The sequence below is a fragment of the Onthophagus taurus genome, chromosome 11, assembly GCF_036711975.1.
Source record: "Onthophagus taurus isolate NC chromosome 11, IU_Otau_3.0, whole genome shotgun sequence".
Taxonomy (NCBI): domain Eukaryota; kingdom Metazoa; phylum Arthropoda; class Insecta; order Coleoptera; family Scarabaeidae; genus Onthophagus; species Onthophagus taurus.
The window spans coordinates 23,611,168-23,625,985 of NC_091976.1; the positions used below are offsets into that span (position 1 = coordinate 23,611,168).

The window sequence follows — 14,818 nt, forward strand, 5'->3', positions numbered from 1 at the left end:
TAACCTAATAATCTCGTACCCAAAGCGCTTTCCTCAACCGTGTACTCTCGAACCCCTCATTTTCGATTTGACAGAAATATTTTTCTTGACAATTATAATTAGAATTAGAATAATTCGTTAATGAAAAATCTTAAATTAATTTGTCGATTAATCCGAAACGATCGAAAATCTTAAATTTCAATCTAGAAAGAATCCCGCTTAATCGTAAATTTACGTCAGGTTTCGGTTTGAGCGGCGCCATCTTAATTTTTGAACGAAGCTTGCTTGGAGCCGGTCAGTAGTGTGCTAAGCGGTCGTGGACGACAGTTGTTATTAAGAAAAGTAAATTTTCTAATTTAACCGTATCATAAACAAAAATGAGTTCAAAAGAGAACAGCGAGGTCGCAGTCGAGAAAATAGAGAACGACAAGGCATCGGGGGACGTGAAATGCGAAATTAAGGGGACGAAAAGGGCGGCAGAGGTAAGTTTAATAATCAAAAATTTTTAGAGCGTCTAAGCATCATTTTTCATTACGTTACTTTTTCTGGAAGTTTTCGCATCAACAACGTACGTAGCGTCGGTTTTTCGGTGTAAACGCGTGTAACACGGAGGGATAAACAATTGTATTAATATTATTCTTTTAATTGTTGTACAAACACTGTTACCATGTGGGTAAAGCAAATGGTAGCGGTTTTTATTGTGAAAGGGCACGCTTCGGATGACGGCCTTGCTTATACGCGTTGATTTTAAAATCACTCATTTTTATTTTTGTAATTTTTTTTTGTTGATTTTACGAATAATTACGATTATGGAATTTTATTTTTCGGGGGGAACCCGTTTATTATAGTTTAAGTATACGTAAACATCACGGTTGCATCCCGCCATAGCTTCAAATGGTACCCATCGAGGAGGCTACGGTCTCATTTCAAGATGGCGAAATCAATAGTTGTACTTGAAAAGACCCGTTTTGAGATTAACCGGTCACTTTTTAAAGTTTTTTTTATGATTTTATTAATTTTTTTTATGTTTTTGTGAATTATTTTTAGTTAAAATTAAAACGTGTTCATTTTTTTTTTTTGTAAAAAATTTTTTTTCCGATCGTATTTGCTTAGATTTTATCTCTTATCTCGTCCAAACGTTACCTTTTAACCGTTTCTCCTCCCGAAATCTCCCGATTACTCTGTTAAGTTCGTTAAGATTCGTATTTTCTTATATCATCATTTTTGTCTTACTCATGTTGATGATGATGATGAGGAGAAGAACGAGTAGCGTCCCCATCTCTTTTCTTTCGACCGTAACTACTTAAAACAGTTGACTTCCGCCAAACAGGTGCCGAACGGATCGTGCTTCGCTTGTTTTTAATGCGGCGTCGTGATGGCGGGAAAGCGGGGGGGGAAGAAGTAGGCGAATCTCGCGCGCTTTTCCCTTTACCTAACCCTCTCCCTCCACAATTTCTTTATCTTTTTGTTGATTAATGTGCTTGATGTGTAAATAGCGTGTCTAATTTTTGTTATTTAACAACAATTTTACGCGATTCGATTCAATTTAAAGAATGGTAAAACATCTTTATTTTATAAACAAATAAATATTGTTTTAATGAATAGTGGTATGTGTTATTAATACTTTATTCGTGTTTAGGATAAAACCGACGACGCTAAAAAACAAAGAAAAGAGGAGAATGGTGCGAATTCGGATGGTGATGATATAGAAGAGGAGGAAGAAGAAGGAGCGGAAGGGGAGGAGGAAGATGAGGAGGAGGATATTCCGGAGGGGGATGAAGAGGAAATTGAGGGAGAAGGTTAGTTGTTCATAGGAGAGAGTGAGATATACACCCCATGAGTCCTGTGTATGAGATTAAGTAATTTTTTTTTGCAGAGGATGATGAGGAGGATGTGGAAGGTGAAGAGGAGGGTGTGGACGAAGAGGAGGATGATGCATAATACACAGAGTTTTAACAGTGTACGGACTAGCAGTGAAAAGCCTGGACCAGGTGGATCCGTTTTCTCTAATTATTTTTTTTTATTATTTAATTCACAATGATGTAAACTTGCCGCTGGTCCAGGAGAAAAAGACTCTAACTTATTACTGCAACCACCCCTTCAATTGTAAAAATGTCCATTTTGTGTAAAGATATAGCTATAAATTTAGACTTAAGTTGATGTCTCACCTCCCCATTTTTTTTCTTAATAATTAATAAGTATCTATTGTGTACAAAAAAATCAACCAGAGAAAGAAAAATTTAGGAAAATGAGAACACGACTTATTTTTACTTATAATATAATTTTTTTACTGTTACGTAGAAAAAAATAAAACGGAACATAATAGTGACTTTGCGTGCGCAGATAAAGGCTTATTTTTTAATTATTAAAATAGTTATAACATTTATTGTTTCAGATATATTTCAGATACACTTTTTTTATTTTTATTTTAATACTAAACTTGTACGTATATACGACATTGATACGTCTAAATAATAATGATTTAAATTGGATTATTCTCATTTTACGTTTCAATGTTGTATGTGTCCCAAACGAAAAGAAGCGAGCTCTGCCGGCAACAGACGGACAAACTACCGAAAAGAGATTAACAAATTTTCAACATTTTCTTCGTCGGTTGCCGTTCGACCCCCTCAACCCCCACAACCCATTCCATCATTTATATACAATAAATAAAATGAGAGAACACATTATAGGAGATAAAGTCTGCGCGGGCCCCGTCACCGACAAAACAATAATGATATAATTTTTTCAATAAAATTTTAAGAAAATTACGAAAAAATAATCGACGAAAAGAATTTGTCTACTTAAAATATAAGAGTTGTTTTTTAGATTAAATTGTAGGTGTGTATAATTTCCCCATTTTCTTCGATATAATTTTTGTCTAAAATGATACAGTTGTTTCTTAATTCCAAGTGTTTTATTTGACACACACCACCCGTTCGAGTCAACACAGCGCCTGCACGGACGGGATGAAATGCATCGGACGGAGCCAAAGTTGATCATCACCCATGATAAAAAAGAGAACCGATGGTTGTACTGTGTGTGTATCACACTACAGTTTTATTACTAGTAATGTTTAATAAAACGATATTTTGTAAGTACAAAACTGTGTATTTATGATTATTTTTTTAATTCTAAACGAGAAAAAAATTAAAATTAGGACAATAAACTTTTTACAAATGCCGTTTTTTCTACGTCATCCAAATAATTTCTAGAACATTCTCAATCAAACACCAAGGTAAGTCACAAAAATAAAATAGTCTTTAATTTTTTTTTTTTATTTTTTTTAATTTTGATGAATATTTAAAATAACTAAAATAAAATTAATACGAAAGAATTTAAAGTACATGGGTATATTTATATCCGTTTTTTGGGATCATCACAACAATTTTAGATTAGTTGACCTACTAATAATGACGCGTCATAATGGGTATTTATCTCTACCAGTTTACAAATAAACCAATAATAAAAATAGCTACCGTTCCCAGAGATACCGAAAAATGATATCGCATTACATATAATAAATATTTTAAGTATATAGTGTTGAATGTAGTGGTAAGCTTAAATTTAACTTTACGCAAACGAAAATAAAACGGCTTGACTTTTAAAAATAACCCAATTCCGTTTGCCCCCCTACGATACAAACGATCAATCTATAACTTTCTTTAAAAGTAATCGACATCCCCAGAAAAAAAAAAGATTAAAATATTAAAACTTAGTTCCTCTTGCTATGATGACCATCCTTTCTGGTATTATTAGGTTGATTTATATATCGGCCTAAAGCGTTCGCGGGAGTCATGCGCTGTTTACCGGTTGGAGCCGGATAAAGTCTTTGATTAGCACGCGGAGGCCCAGCTGCTGTCGCTGCCCCAGCTTGTTCGTGAGATTGAGATTGCTCTTGACCCTCCGCCGAAGTTCTTCTGATGTTGGATGATCCTCCAGCTCTTCCCCTATTAAACTCGATGTTATGGACCGGCAAAGACATCGACTGACGATTTGTTCTTCCAGAGCCGGCCGCTCCGGCGCGGTTGTCTTCGTGTACGGCGGCTGTGGCCCAGTCGCAATCGGAACCTCTGGGGACCTGCGAAATACAGAGCACGCCGATTTTCATCAGTCAGGCAAACGTTTTGCTACCGCCGCAATAAATCGATAGACTCGACCCCCACCACTACTAAGAAGAACGGGGCACAAAGAGCCAGGTATGTTGGGGGCCGGCTGTGGCAGAAATTTTGGTACAGCCTTCTCTACCCGAGCCCGGCTCAATTCGCATTCTCGGAAAGCCCCGTTCATGCACAGTACTGACCAAAAGAAATAATATCTTATTCAAGGATTTTCTTATAAAAGAAAATTATTTAATATTTTATTATTTCTTTTCTATCTAATTCTTACTAGACACTATATGAAGTTATAATATTATAACAATGTTAATAAAAAAAAACTGTATTGACTATAATCCTAGTTTATATAAGACAGTATCAGATAATAAGGATACACATTTTTAGATGTATTGTAATCTTTATAGTTGATGTAATATAAGGAAAGATGTACTATTTTTCTATATTTTGTTGTAGGATATAGATAATTATGAATTATTACAATGATATCTAGTCTTGCTGAATGTTATTGGATTTTGCTAAAGTTTTTGGTAACGCACCTACATTTATTTACTTCTGTTAATAATATTCTTTTCATTATAGGCCACAAACAAATCGCACCACAATCGCTGTTTTACAAAAATTGTGTAGTGTATGGTGTTGGTTGATGCGTTGCTGGTTGCAGAAATTCAAAACACATTGTGCAATAATGATAGTTTTTTTTCACGTGTATTAGTAGAATATGGTGATATTGGTTCTTTCAATATTGTGTCTTATTTTTGTATAAGTCGTGTTACCATGGCCAAAAATTCACGAAAAGGATGCATTCGTAAATAATTTTTATAGTCTAATGGCGAACTTAACTTAAGTTCTTTGAGATGATTTGCGTGGCTAAAAAGTGATCTTTTCTTTAACCACTCCTTCATCCATACTCACTGCTACCTTTTTCTTTTTCTAACGCCATCTTCTGACGCAACAGCAATTATTATAAGCGTACATAATACAAGTAACTTGTTTGCACAATAAACTGTTGTGCAACGCAATTTATTTGCAGGTGTATGGGGCCTATTATGATATTTATTCTTCATCACTACTCATACTTCCTTTATTCATTTTGGATTTCGTTCTGCGTTCTTTCTATATTTAGCGGTTATTCATCATCTCTTTAGTTTCAAGTACTCCAAGTAGTTGAAATAGAGCTACTTAGATTACAGATTATGTAATTTTAGAAACGTCTGGCAACACGACATTGTATAAATAACCAATTGGGTGAAATAAAGAGGTAGGTACATAACATAAGTATTTGTTCTGTATCAGTATATACAGTGAAACGTTTCTTAGTTTTGTGTCAAAATATGATACAAAGATTTGCAACGAGCTTGATCATCGTTTAGTTTCTAGGTTATTGTCACATCAAGAAAATGATTTCCGTATGTCACCCAGGTCTCGACGCTGTGTTGTAAAAATGGAGTGGAATTAAGAAGAAATCATAAAATTATGAGATCATTTGAGATGAAAGAAGGTTACTTGGACCAAAGCATCGTAGCACTTAACGTACAGCTGCCTTGGGATTGTTTACTCAAGAATTAAGTAAAAATTGTTTTGCTTTCGTCTGATGAAGTCATCAAATACAGTAAATACAAAAAATTTCCGTTGTTGTGCAATAGAAAACTACAAACTGGACACCAATCACTTCACAATCCTATAGTGATATTTTGGTACATCTTCACCCAAGTTAAATCAGTTTGAAACCATAACGATAAAGAAGTCTGGTTCCAACAAGATGGAGCTCATACCTCACGATATTCTGTAGTAACTTTAAGAGAGTTATGGTCTTGGAAGTTTTCTCTCTTGGCAAGGACACATCATCTAGCCCCCAAGTTCACCTGATTCAATACATTGTAATTTTTTTCTTATCACAAATGTGCAACCACCTCCAACCCAGAAAATGGCTGCTATTTCACTGGAAATGGCACGAAAAACTATAAATGACGTCCTGGAATGGTTTCCTCAAAAATTTCTTTTTTACAAATATAAGTAAGTATATTTGCTGTATCTTACTTTGTCTATTTCAAACTTTGTTTTGAAATAGGGGGATCTTTTTGCCGTACCCTCTAAACATTATTATTGCTCTAACAATTAAATGCAAGTTTTTGAGTGTATATCTTAAGAAGAGTACCCTATGAATATTTCTTTTGAGTTACTAGACACGGTCTTTACAATGACTCCCATTAGAACAAAGATGCTACCACGATTGAGTTCAAGGATGATTCAAATTTTGACTGTAAAGATATCAATAAACTTCTTTGAATGTCTCGATCGCTGCAGGGAGATTTTACAACCACTAATAAGAGCTGACATTCTTTGTATTGATTGCAGCACTTGGAAAACAGCTCGACTATCTGAAAATAATTTTATTGCTGTGTTTTTGACCTCTGTATCTAGAACGGTACTGACACCCATGACAATAACAAATCCTTTTGTCGAATAGTAAATGCGTTACCAGCTCTTGAAAAACAATTTATTAAATTTTCTTACCTTTGTATCCAAATTCCCTATAAAAAAAAATAAATCAAATAAACATTTTTTACCATCATATCCTGTTTCCACATTTTCATCATATCTAATACATTAGCACTCAATGTATTTTCGCTGAGTAATTTTCCATGAAGCCACGGATGCATACAAATTTCTCCGGCAGTTATCCTTAAAGCGGGATCTTTTTCGAGCATCTTCTTGAGGAGATGTTTCGCTTCAACGCTAGCACCAAGGCTGGTGAATTGGGGTTCCGCGTGACAGATCATCCGAGTCAACTCGGACTCGGCCATTGAGAAGAATGGAAATTCGCCGGTTAATAGTAAATACATGATGACTCCCAATGCCCAAATGTCGCACTGTTGGCTGTAAGTGCCCTTCATAATGATTTCGGGTGCTGAAAACTGTTTTTGTGAGCTAACAAAAAAAATTTTGAGATCATTTGTATACAGATATAGGTTAGGGTTCCGCAACGATCGTGCATCCTTTCATAGTGGGCTCCTTTTACGAATCCAAGTCCGAAATCGGAGACTTTTATGTAAAGGTCATCTTGAGGGTTTTTTGGATTTTGCGCCAGAAGGATGTTCTCGAGTTTTAAGTCTCTGTGGACGATTTCTGTAAAGGGACCAAGTCCTCTGTAAATATTTTACTTTTTGGATTTTTGTTTTCAGCTAATTATTAATTTTTTTACCATTTTTGTGTAAATAATCTACTGCGTTCGATAATTGCGTGATGACGTTTCTTGTGTCGCCTTCGGTGAAAGGTTTTCTTGATTGAAATTTTTGCCTAAGTTCGCCAATACATTTTTCCATAACCAAATAAATTTTTTCAGTAGATTCAAATATTTTGTGCAGATAAATAATGTGAGGGTGTTTAACTAGTTTCAAAATTAATATTTCCCGGTTTATTGAGGTCATTTTTTTCGGAGCCTATTAAATTTAATAGAATTTGTTATGATTCTTAACACAAATCGAATGCATTTACAGTTTTTGGTATGATTTTCATTGCCCATGTGGTTCCATTTTGCTTCTCGCTGACACTTATGACTTTTCCGAAACTTCCTTGCCCCAAAACTTGTCCAAAGTTGTAAGATGTTTGAAGTACCGATGAATCGGTGATATGAATGTGTTTCACATCATTCTGTTTCTTTAATTTAGAAGCGTGCGAATGCTAAATATAACGTTTTCAATAATTATGTACATTAATTTGTTTTTAAATTAATTACTTACGCTTTGACTGTCAACTTCGAATTCATCCCAATTTAACGGATCTGTATTTATACCGGTGTTAACAAATTTTGGGGTTTTATCTGGCATTTTACCCATACATCTTGCTAAACTGTCAAATTTGGATAACCCGCCAAAAAAAACAAGTTTTTTTAATCTCGAAAATTATCTACTTTCATTTGAGTTTTACAAATAACTTACATGGACATTTTTGAATTCGATTCTATTGAAATCGATTTCATATCTAATAAAAAACTTGGAAACGACATTTTTTTTACTATTTTTTCCTTTTTCGATTCTGATTATCTAAATTGTGTTGGTAGTATTAGAAACCATTAATTGTTATTTCGCAGTTGGCTACCACGCTTTTAAAATCGTTTTCGTTTGACAGCATGTCAACTACGATTCTAGATTATATTACAATAATGTACAATTATAATTATTAAGTGGTACTTTAAGGTAATTTGTTTAATTTATTAAAATGTAAGATCTAGGAAGAAAATAATTAAAATTTTGTAGCGATATCTGTGTTGTAATGCCGTAACATCCTGAACTGTCATTTAATTACAGAAATCTGTATTTTTAATTAATTGGATAAAATATTTTTCATTTCTTATTTTAAATAATTAACATCAATATAAATGTTTATATTTATTACTAGGTAATAATTAACGTAAAATATCTAAAAAGACTTATTTAACTTTGTCTAGGTAATGTGAAAACTGATACAAAAACTATTGATAAAAATATTTCAAGAAATACATTAAATTGTTGATTTATTAAAGTAGAACGTGCCGCAATAACCGTGACACATAAAAAACCAAAATTAGATATGTAATTGTTAATTGCTATCGTTTCTACGTAAAAAACAACAATTAAGGTTATCATGTAGGTACTCGTGAGAATGAACGTAGATTTCAATACAAAAATGATTAGTACTCGAAAATTCGTTGATTTTATCTTTTAAACATCCTAATCGAATTAAAATGAGCCCGAATAAAGGGAAATTGTAAAAAAATACCGAAAGATAAGTGTTAAGTGCTCAATGTCGCCGCCGCATCGGTAGCGGCGCTGTAGTCGCTGGCCACGTAAGATTGACAATGACAGTTAACGAGTTGCAGAACGAAATCGTTCAAAAAAAGTTTAAATAGACAATAGGGAGATAAAAGTGTCGTTAGGATTTCTAATTTAAGACTTAATAAGGTATGTGGTGCCTATAAATTTAATTTAAACCCTTTTTGTTGCTTCTAAACCGACGCATAAACTGTTTACTGATTTCGAGGTCCAAAGGTTTCGTTATTTTCTTTTATTTAAACAATACATCTTACATTTAATCGATTTCCAGAATAACAATGAACGAGAACCTTCCGAACGGGATACCGGGACAACACGACCCGATGAAATCGTCACCTAGAGATCGTTTTGTGCCATTCAATGGGGTGGAATCATCACACTCTTCTAGAGACTCATCTCCAAGCCTTCGTACACAAATACCACTGTCGCAACTACCCACTGGTAAAATGGAAATTCCCCCTGGACAATTACCACCAAAAGTATCCAATTTAACAGGACAAATGGGCCGAATTTCTTTATCAAAACCGTCTGAATTACACACACCATTCTCAAGTCCTAACGTTTTTACATCAACGCCCGTTTTAGAAGCAACAAAACCTAATTTAGTATCACCCATCGGTACCCCAAAGCCCAAAGAAGGCAGTGCTTTTACACATTCTTCAACGAGCCAATTTGCGTCTGTCAAAAATATCGAAAGAAATGAAATTGGGAAAGAAGAAATCGAAAAAAATGTGAGTTCGTTTTTTAATAAGAGCGGAATAAACGGTTCGCTTAAAGATTTGCGGAATATGGACGATTTTAGACAAGGCGAACAAAAATTAACGCCAAGTAACGTTGTTCCTCAACCAATTAAAATGGCTTCTCAACCAAATTTGATGGGAAATCAATTTACGCAACAGCCGAGAATTAGTCAACCCAATTTACAAGGGAATATTCTACAGAATACTCAACAAAACGTTCCACAACCAATTAAAATGGGTTCTCAACCGAATTTAATGAGTAATCAAGGATTTCAACATCAAAATATTCCACAACAAATTAAAATGAATCAATTTCAAACAAATTTGCCTACTCAAAATGTACCAAATCAACAATTTGGTTTGCAACAACCTCAAAATCAACAAAGATTTCAATTAAATCAGCAAAGTTTTAGTGGACCACAAATTAATCCTCAAATTCAACCTCACTTACAACATCCACAACAAATAAATCAAGGGGGTATTCCCCAAGCGAATTTTCCACAAGGAAATGTTCAACAGATGAGAATGCCACCACCAAAATCGAATAGTTTTCCACAATTAGGTCAAAACGTTCCTGCAATTAATTCTGATCAAAATAAAGCTCATTTACACACTAATAGATATCCACAAAATAATTTTAATCAGAATCAACCAAGTGGATATCAAAATCAACCTCAAACTAGTTTTCATAATCAACCAACAAGTCAAGGATTTCAAAATCAACCACAAAGTGGATTTCCAAATCAATCACAAAGTGGATTTCCGAATCAACCACAAAGTGGATTTCCAAATCAACCACAAAGTGGATTTCCAAATCAACCACAAAGTAATTTTCAAAATAAATCAGTAAGTGGATTTCAAAATCAACCTCAACAAAGTTTTCAAAACCAACAGCAAGGGGGGTATCAAAATCAACCTCAAAGTGCATTTCAAAATCAACCTCAAAGTGGATTTCAAAATCAACCTCAAAGTGGATTTCAAGTTCAATCACAAGCTCCTTATCAAAATCGTGTGACTCAATCTGGTTTTAATAAATTATGGGGTAACGAAAATTTTGATCTACTCCAATGTCCAAATATATTGCCCCCGACGAAAGTGGAAGCGCCGAAAATCAATTTAGGACAAGAATTTTTAAATGCCGCGAATTGTAGTGCGGATATTTTCCGTTGTACAATGACAAAAATACCGGAAAGTACGACGTTACTACAAAAATCTCGTTTACCACTTGGCGTATTAATTCATCCGTTTAAAGATTTAAGTAATTTGCCGGTGATTCAATGTAACACGATTGTGCGTTGTCGTACTTGTCGTACTTACATAAATCCTTTCGTGTTTTTCGTCGATTCGAAACGTTGGAAATGTAATTTGTGCTATCGAGTAAATGAACTCCCCGAAGAATTTCAATATGATCCGGTTAGTAAGACTTACGGAGATCCTGCACGCCGACCGGAAGTACGTTCAAGTACAATTGAGTATATAGCCCCGGCTGAGTATATGTTAAGACCCCCACAACCAGCGATTTATCTTTATTTATTCGACGTATCAAGACTTGCTGTTGAAACTGGGTATTTACACACAGTTTGTAACGTACTCAGCGCGGAAATTCAAAATATTCCTGGCGATGCAAGAACGCAAATTGGATTTTTATGTTACGATTCGTGTTTACATTTTTACTCTTTAGCCGAAGGTCAAAATCAACCCCACGAGATGACCGTATTGGATATCGACGACGTGTTTATACCATGTCCGGATAATTTATTAGTAAATTTAAAAGATCGTATTGATTTAATTACGGATTTATTAAGTCAATTGCCTATGAGATTTTCAAATACAAATGATACAAACTCAGCTTTAGGCGCTGCTTTGCAAGCGGCTCATAAAATGACTTCACCGACGGGTGGAAGGGTAACCGTTTTTCAAACTATTTTGCCGAATAAAGGTCCTGGGGCGGTTGTTTCTCGAGAAGATCCCAATCAGAGATCATCAAACGACGTACATCACTTAAACCCGGCTAATGATTTTTATAAACGTCTCGCTTTAGAATGTAGCGGCCAACAAATCGCCGTTGATTTATTCATTTTAAATTCTCAATACGTTGATCTTGCGACTATTTCTGGAATAAGTCGTTTTAGTGGAGGATGTATTTATCATTTTCCGTTATTTAAAGCCAGTAGAATTGTTCAAAACGATCATTTTGAGCGATCATTTCGACGGTATGTTACGAGAAAGATTGGATTTGAAGCTGTTATGCGTGTTAGATGCACGCGAGGACTTTCTATACACACTTTCCATGGGAATTTGTTTGTTAGATCGACAGATTTACTTTCTTTACCAAATATTAACCCTGATGCTGGTTTTGGTATGCAAGTTTCTATCGAAGAAAATTTATCGGATGTTCAAACGATATGTTTTCAAGCTGCTTTATTGTACACGTCAAGTAAAGGTGAGCGTAGAATACGCGTTCATACTTTGTGTTTACCAATTGGTAATACTTTACATGATATTATGAACTCGGCCGATCAACAATGCATCGTCGGATTGTTAGCGAAAATGGCTGTTGATCGTTCGATGCAATCGAGTCTTTTGGATGCGCGCGAAGCTTTCTTAAATGTAGCAATCGATATTTTAACTAGTTATAAAATTCAATTAAATTTGGGTTCTAGTACCAACGGATTAATGGCTCCTAATAATCTTAGATTACTTCCTTTGTACATTTCGGCGTTATTAAAAAGTGTAGCGTTTCGTGTAGGTACTTCAACGAGATTAGACGATCGAGTTCGCGCAATGTGTGATATGAAAACAAAACCGTTGCCTTATTTAATACAACAAATTTATCCGGATTTATATCCGGTTCATAACCTCGAAGAGCATAGCACGGTTTTAAACGACGAAGAGGAACAAATCCATCTTCCGCCTCATTTACAATTGACGGCGCGAAATTTAGATTCGAACGGTGCCTATTTAATGGATATGGGCGAACATATTTTATTATTTATTTGTGCAAGCGTATCGCAAGGTTTTCTTAAGGACGTTTTGGATTGTAACGATTTCAATAGTATCCCGGAAGATTTCTACGAATTCCCCACGTTGGATAACGCGGCTAATCGAAGGATGCAAATGTTTTTGAATTATTTGAACGATGAGAAACCGTTCCTTGCTACGTTTCAAGTAATTAAAGATAACAGTCCGCAACGCGTTATCTTTTTAGAACGACTGATCGAAGATCGACTGGAAAACTCGTTGTCCTACCACGAGTTCTTACAGCACATCAAGACCCAAGTGAAATAGCTAATAATTAAGTGAACCGTGTCTTATTAATATTAAAAAAAAATAAAAGGAAGAAAAATGAACATTAATCATGGTATATGATACATACTATTAATAAAATATAAATACATAAAGACGATAAAGTTTCGGTGCAAATTTATTGCTCGCATAGACTTTTCAATTATTATCTTTTAAGTGCATTTTTTTTATTATATTAATTATATCCTATTTATTCTTGGGTCAATCAGGAACTTTTTTATTTAGTTTCATCGAAGAGGATCGAGCAAAAGCAATAACTTTGCATTATTTAGGAAGTAACGTGGAACAAGAGTGATTTCGTTTCTTAATATTTAGTGTACATACGAGTTTGGATAAAATAAAGAAATATTACAAAAAAAAATAATAATAATAATGTTACAGTGTTGTTTTCGCAGTTCTTACTTTCAAATTATTTCAAATGATAGTATTTATGTCCTGTTTATATCCTTTAGTAATAATAAAACTGTATATTATTCTTTAAATGCTTTTTGCGTTATTGCGCCAATAATGTTATTCATCGCTTTTCCTGTCAGATGGTTCTAGTATGTGCAGCATTTTATAATGTTTGGAAGTTCTGTATAATTTTTTTAGGAATTTTTCTAATCCAGGAAGAACTCAACCCACACGGAACCGAACCCAAACGCAGCCCAACCTTTCTTCTCTCTCCTTGCCACTGATTATGGTTCTGATAAAGGTTTCCGTCCTTCCTCAATCGCAAGCATGACTTCCATACAGGTCGTTGGTTCTTACCCTCTGTCCCACTTCTATATTTAATACCTCCTTCTATCTAACATCTTTATCTGCACAATATATGTATACAGTTTCCGCTCTGTACTCTTTTGAATCTGTACAGGTACGCCCTGAAGCAGCCATATCCTGCGATAAATTGGCTGATGTGATAATTAGTATTTCCCCATTTCTGTTTATCCAGGGATCTATATCCGGCAGGTTTCTCTTCATCCATTGTTCTTTTTCCCGTGCCTTCTCTCCATCTATCCCTCCACTTTTCCATGCATCGCTTCTTCGATGTCCTTTCTCCTTGATGTTTTTAATTATGATGTCCATAAGCGGTGTATCTCCCATGACCTGGAGTACTTGTGGAAACGGTTCTGTACGAGCTTGTTATCCTAACTCTTTGTACCCTTTCCATCGTTATCAAATTTCTCCTAATGTTAATGGTGTCTTTTTACGCTTCACAAGCATATAGTATTTAGGAAAATATAATTGTACAAATAATTTATTTGTTTTCTGTGTTCGAACCGCACTTCCGCAATCTAACCTGAAACCCGAAAACAACCCAATTCAAAAGCAATTCATCCCAAAAGTCGCAACATCTATACATTGGCGGTGTTGATACCAACCTAACCGAGAAAGAAATCAACCTGAAAGCAATCCGCTTCAGAACCAACCTAACTCGGAAGGAACCCAACTTAAAAGAGATCCAACCGAAAAGCGCAGCAACATTTATGCATTGACGGTTTGAGAGGAATTATTTAGCAAGACATTTTTTGGTAGCGCTTTTTCATTTGCCAAATTATCATTACTTATGGGCTACTTTCTTAACGCGGGAGGAACTTGCACGGATTATTTCCAAGAATTTATTCAATTTTGATAAGTTTTGTGCCAGAAGAGATAGTTCTAGGGATCTTACTTGTTGTGACATTGTGGCTTCAGCAACTCCTCTCATTAAATATCTTCAAATCACTCAATATGAAACTTGAAATATATAAAGTATAAAAGTATGACTTCACTTCTTAATATGTTGGTCTGGTCTGTCGTTGTTGAAGAAGCTAATTGTATTTTTCTCTATATTTGCAACAGTTCTTCGGTTTTTATCACTATTTCATTGTGCTCATTCTTAATG

At 34.8% G+C, this 14,818-nt stretch overlaps 3 protein-coding genes across 4 annotated transcripts; 2 read left to right on the forward strand and 1 right to left on the reverse strand.

The window, feature by feature from the left end:
• The first annotated feature begins 256 nt into the window (after window positions 1-256).
• Window positions 257-3,085, forward strand: LOC111415562 (nuclear regulator Bacchus). The gene is made up of 3 exons (XM_023047296.2): window positions 257-461; window positions 1,619-1,778; window positions 1,856-3,085. Exons 1-3 carry the CDS (start codon window positions 357-359, stop codon window positions 1,918-1,920), a joined length of 330 nt encoding a protein of 109 aa, XP_022903064.1. The 5' UTR covers window positions 257-356; the 3' UTR covers window positions 1,921-3,085.
• Window positions 3,086-3,316: 231 nt separating this feature from the next.
• LOC111415532 (myosin light chain kinase A-like) lies at window positions 3,317-8,196 on the reverse strand. Its single transcript, XM_023047269.2, has 7 exons — window positions 8,036-8,196; window positions 7,838-7,946; window positions 7,593-7,778; window positions 7,300-7,537; window positions 7,059-7,223; window positions 6,665-7,005; window positions 3,317-4,060 (listed from the first exon to the last, which is right to left on the reverse strand). The coding sequence occupies exons 1-7, from the start codon at window positions 8,101-8,103 to the stop codon at window positions 3,695-3,697; spliced, it is 1,473 nt and encodes a 490-aa protein (XP_022903037.2). The 5' UTR covers window positions 8,104-8,196; the 3' UTR covers window positions 3,317-3,694.
• Window positions 8,197-8,906: 710 nt separating this feature from the next.
• LOC111415494 (Protein transport protein Sec24AB) lies at window positions 8,907-13,436 on the forward strand. 2 transcript variants are annotated; one of them, XM_023047215.2, is made up of 2 exons: window positions 8,907-9,037; window positions 9,180-13,436. In XM_023047215.2, the coding sequence occupies exon 2, from the start codon at window positions 9,187-9,189 to the stop codon at window positions 12,934-12,936; it is 3,750 nt and encodes a 1,249-aa protein (XP_022902983.2). In that variant the 5' UTR covers window positions 8,907-9,037; window positions 9,180-9,186; the 3' UTR covers window positions 12,937-13,436. The 2 variants fall into 2 exon arrangements, with proteins under 2 accessions (XP_022902983.2, XP_071056257.1); XM_071200156.1 differs by lacking the exon at window positions 8,907-9,037 and adding an exon at window positions 9,056-9,124.
• Window positions 13,437-14,818: the final 1,382 nt, after the last annotated feature.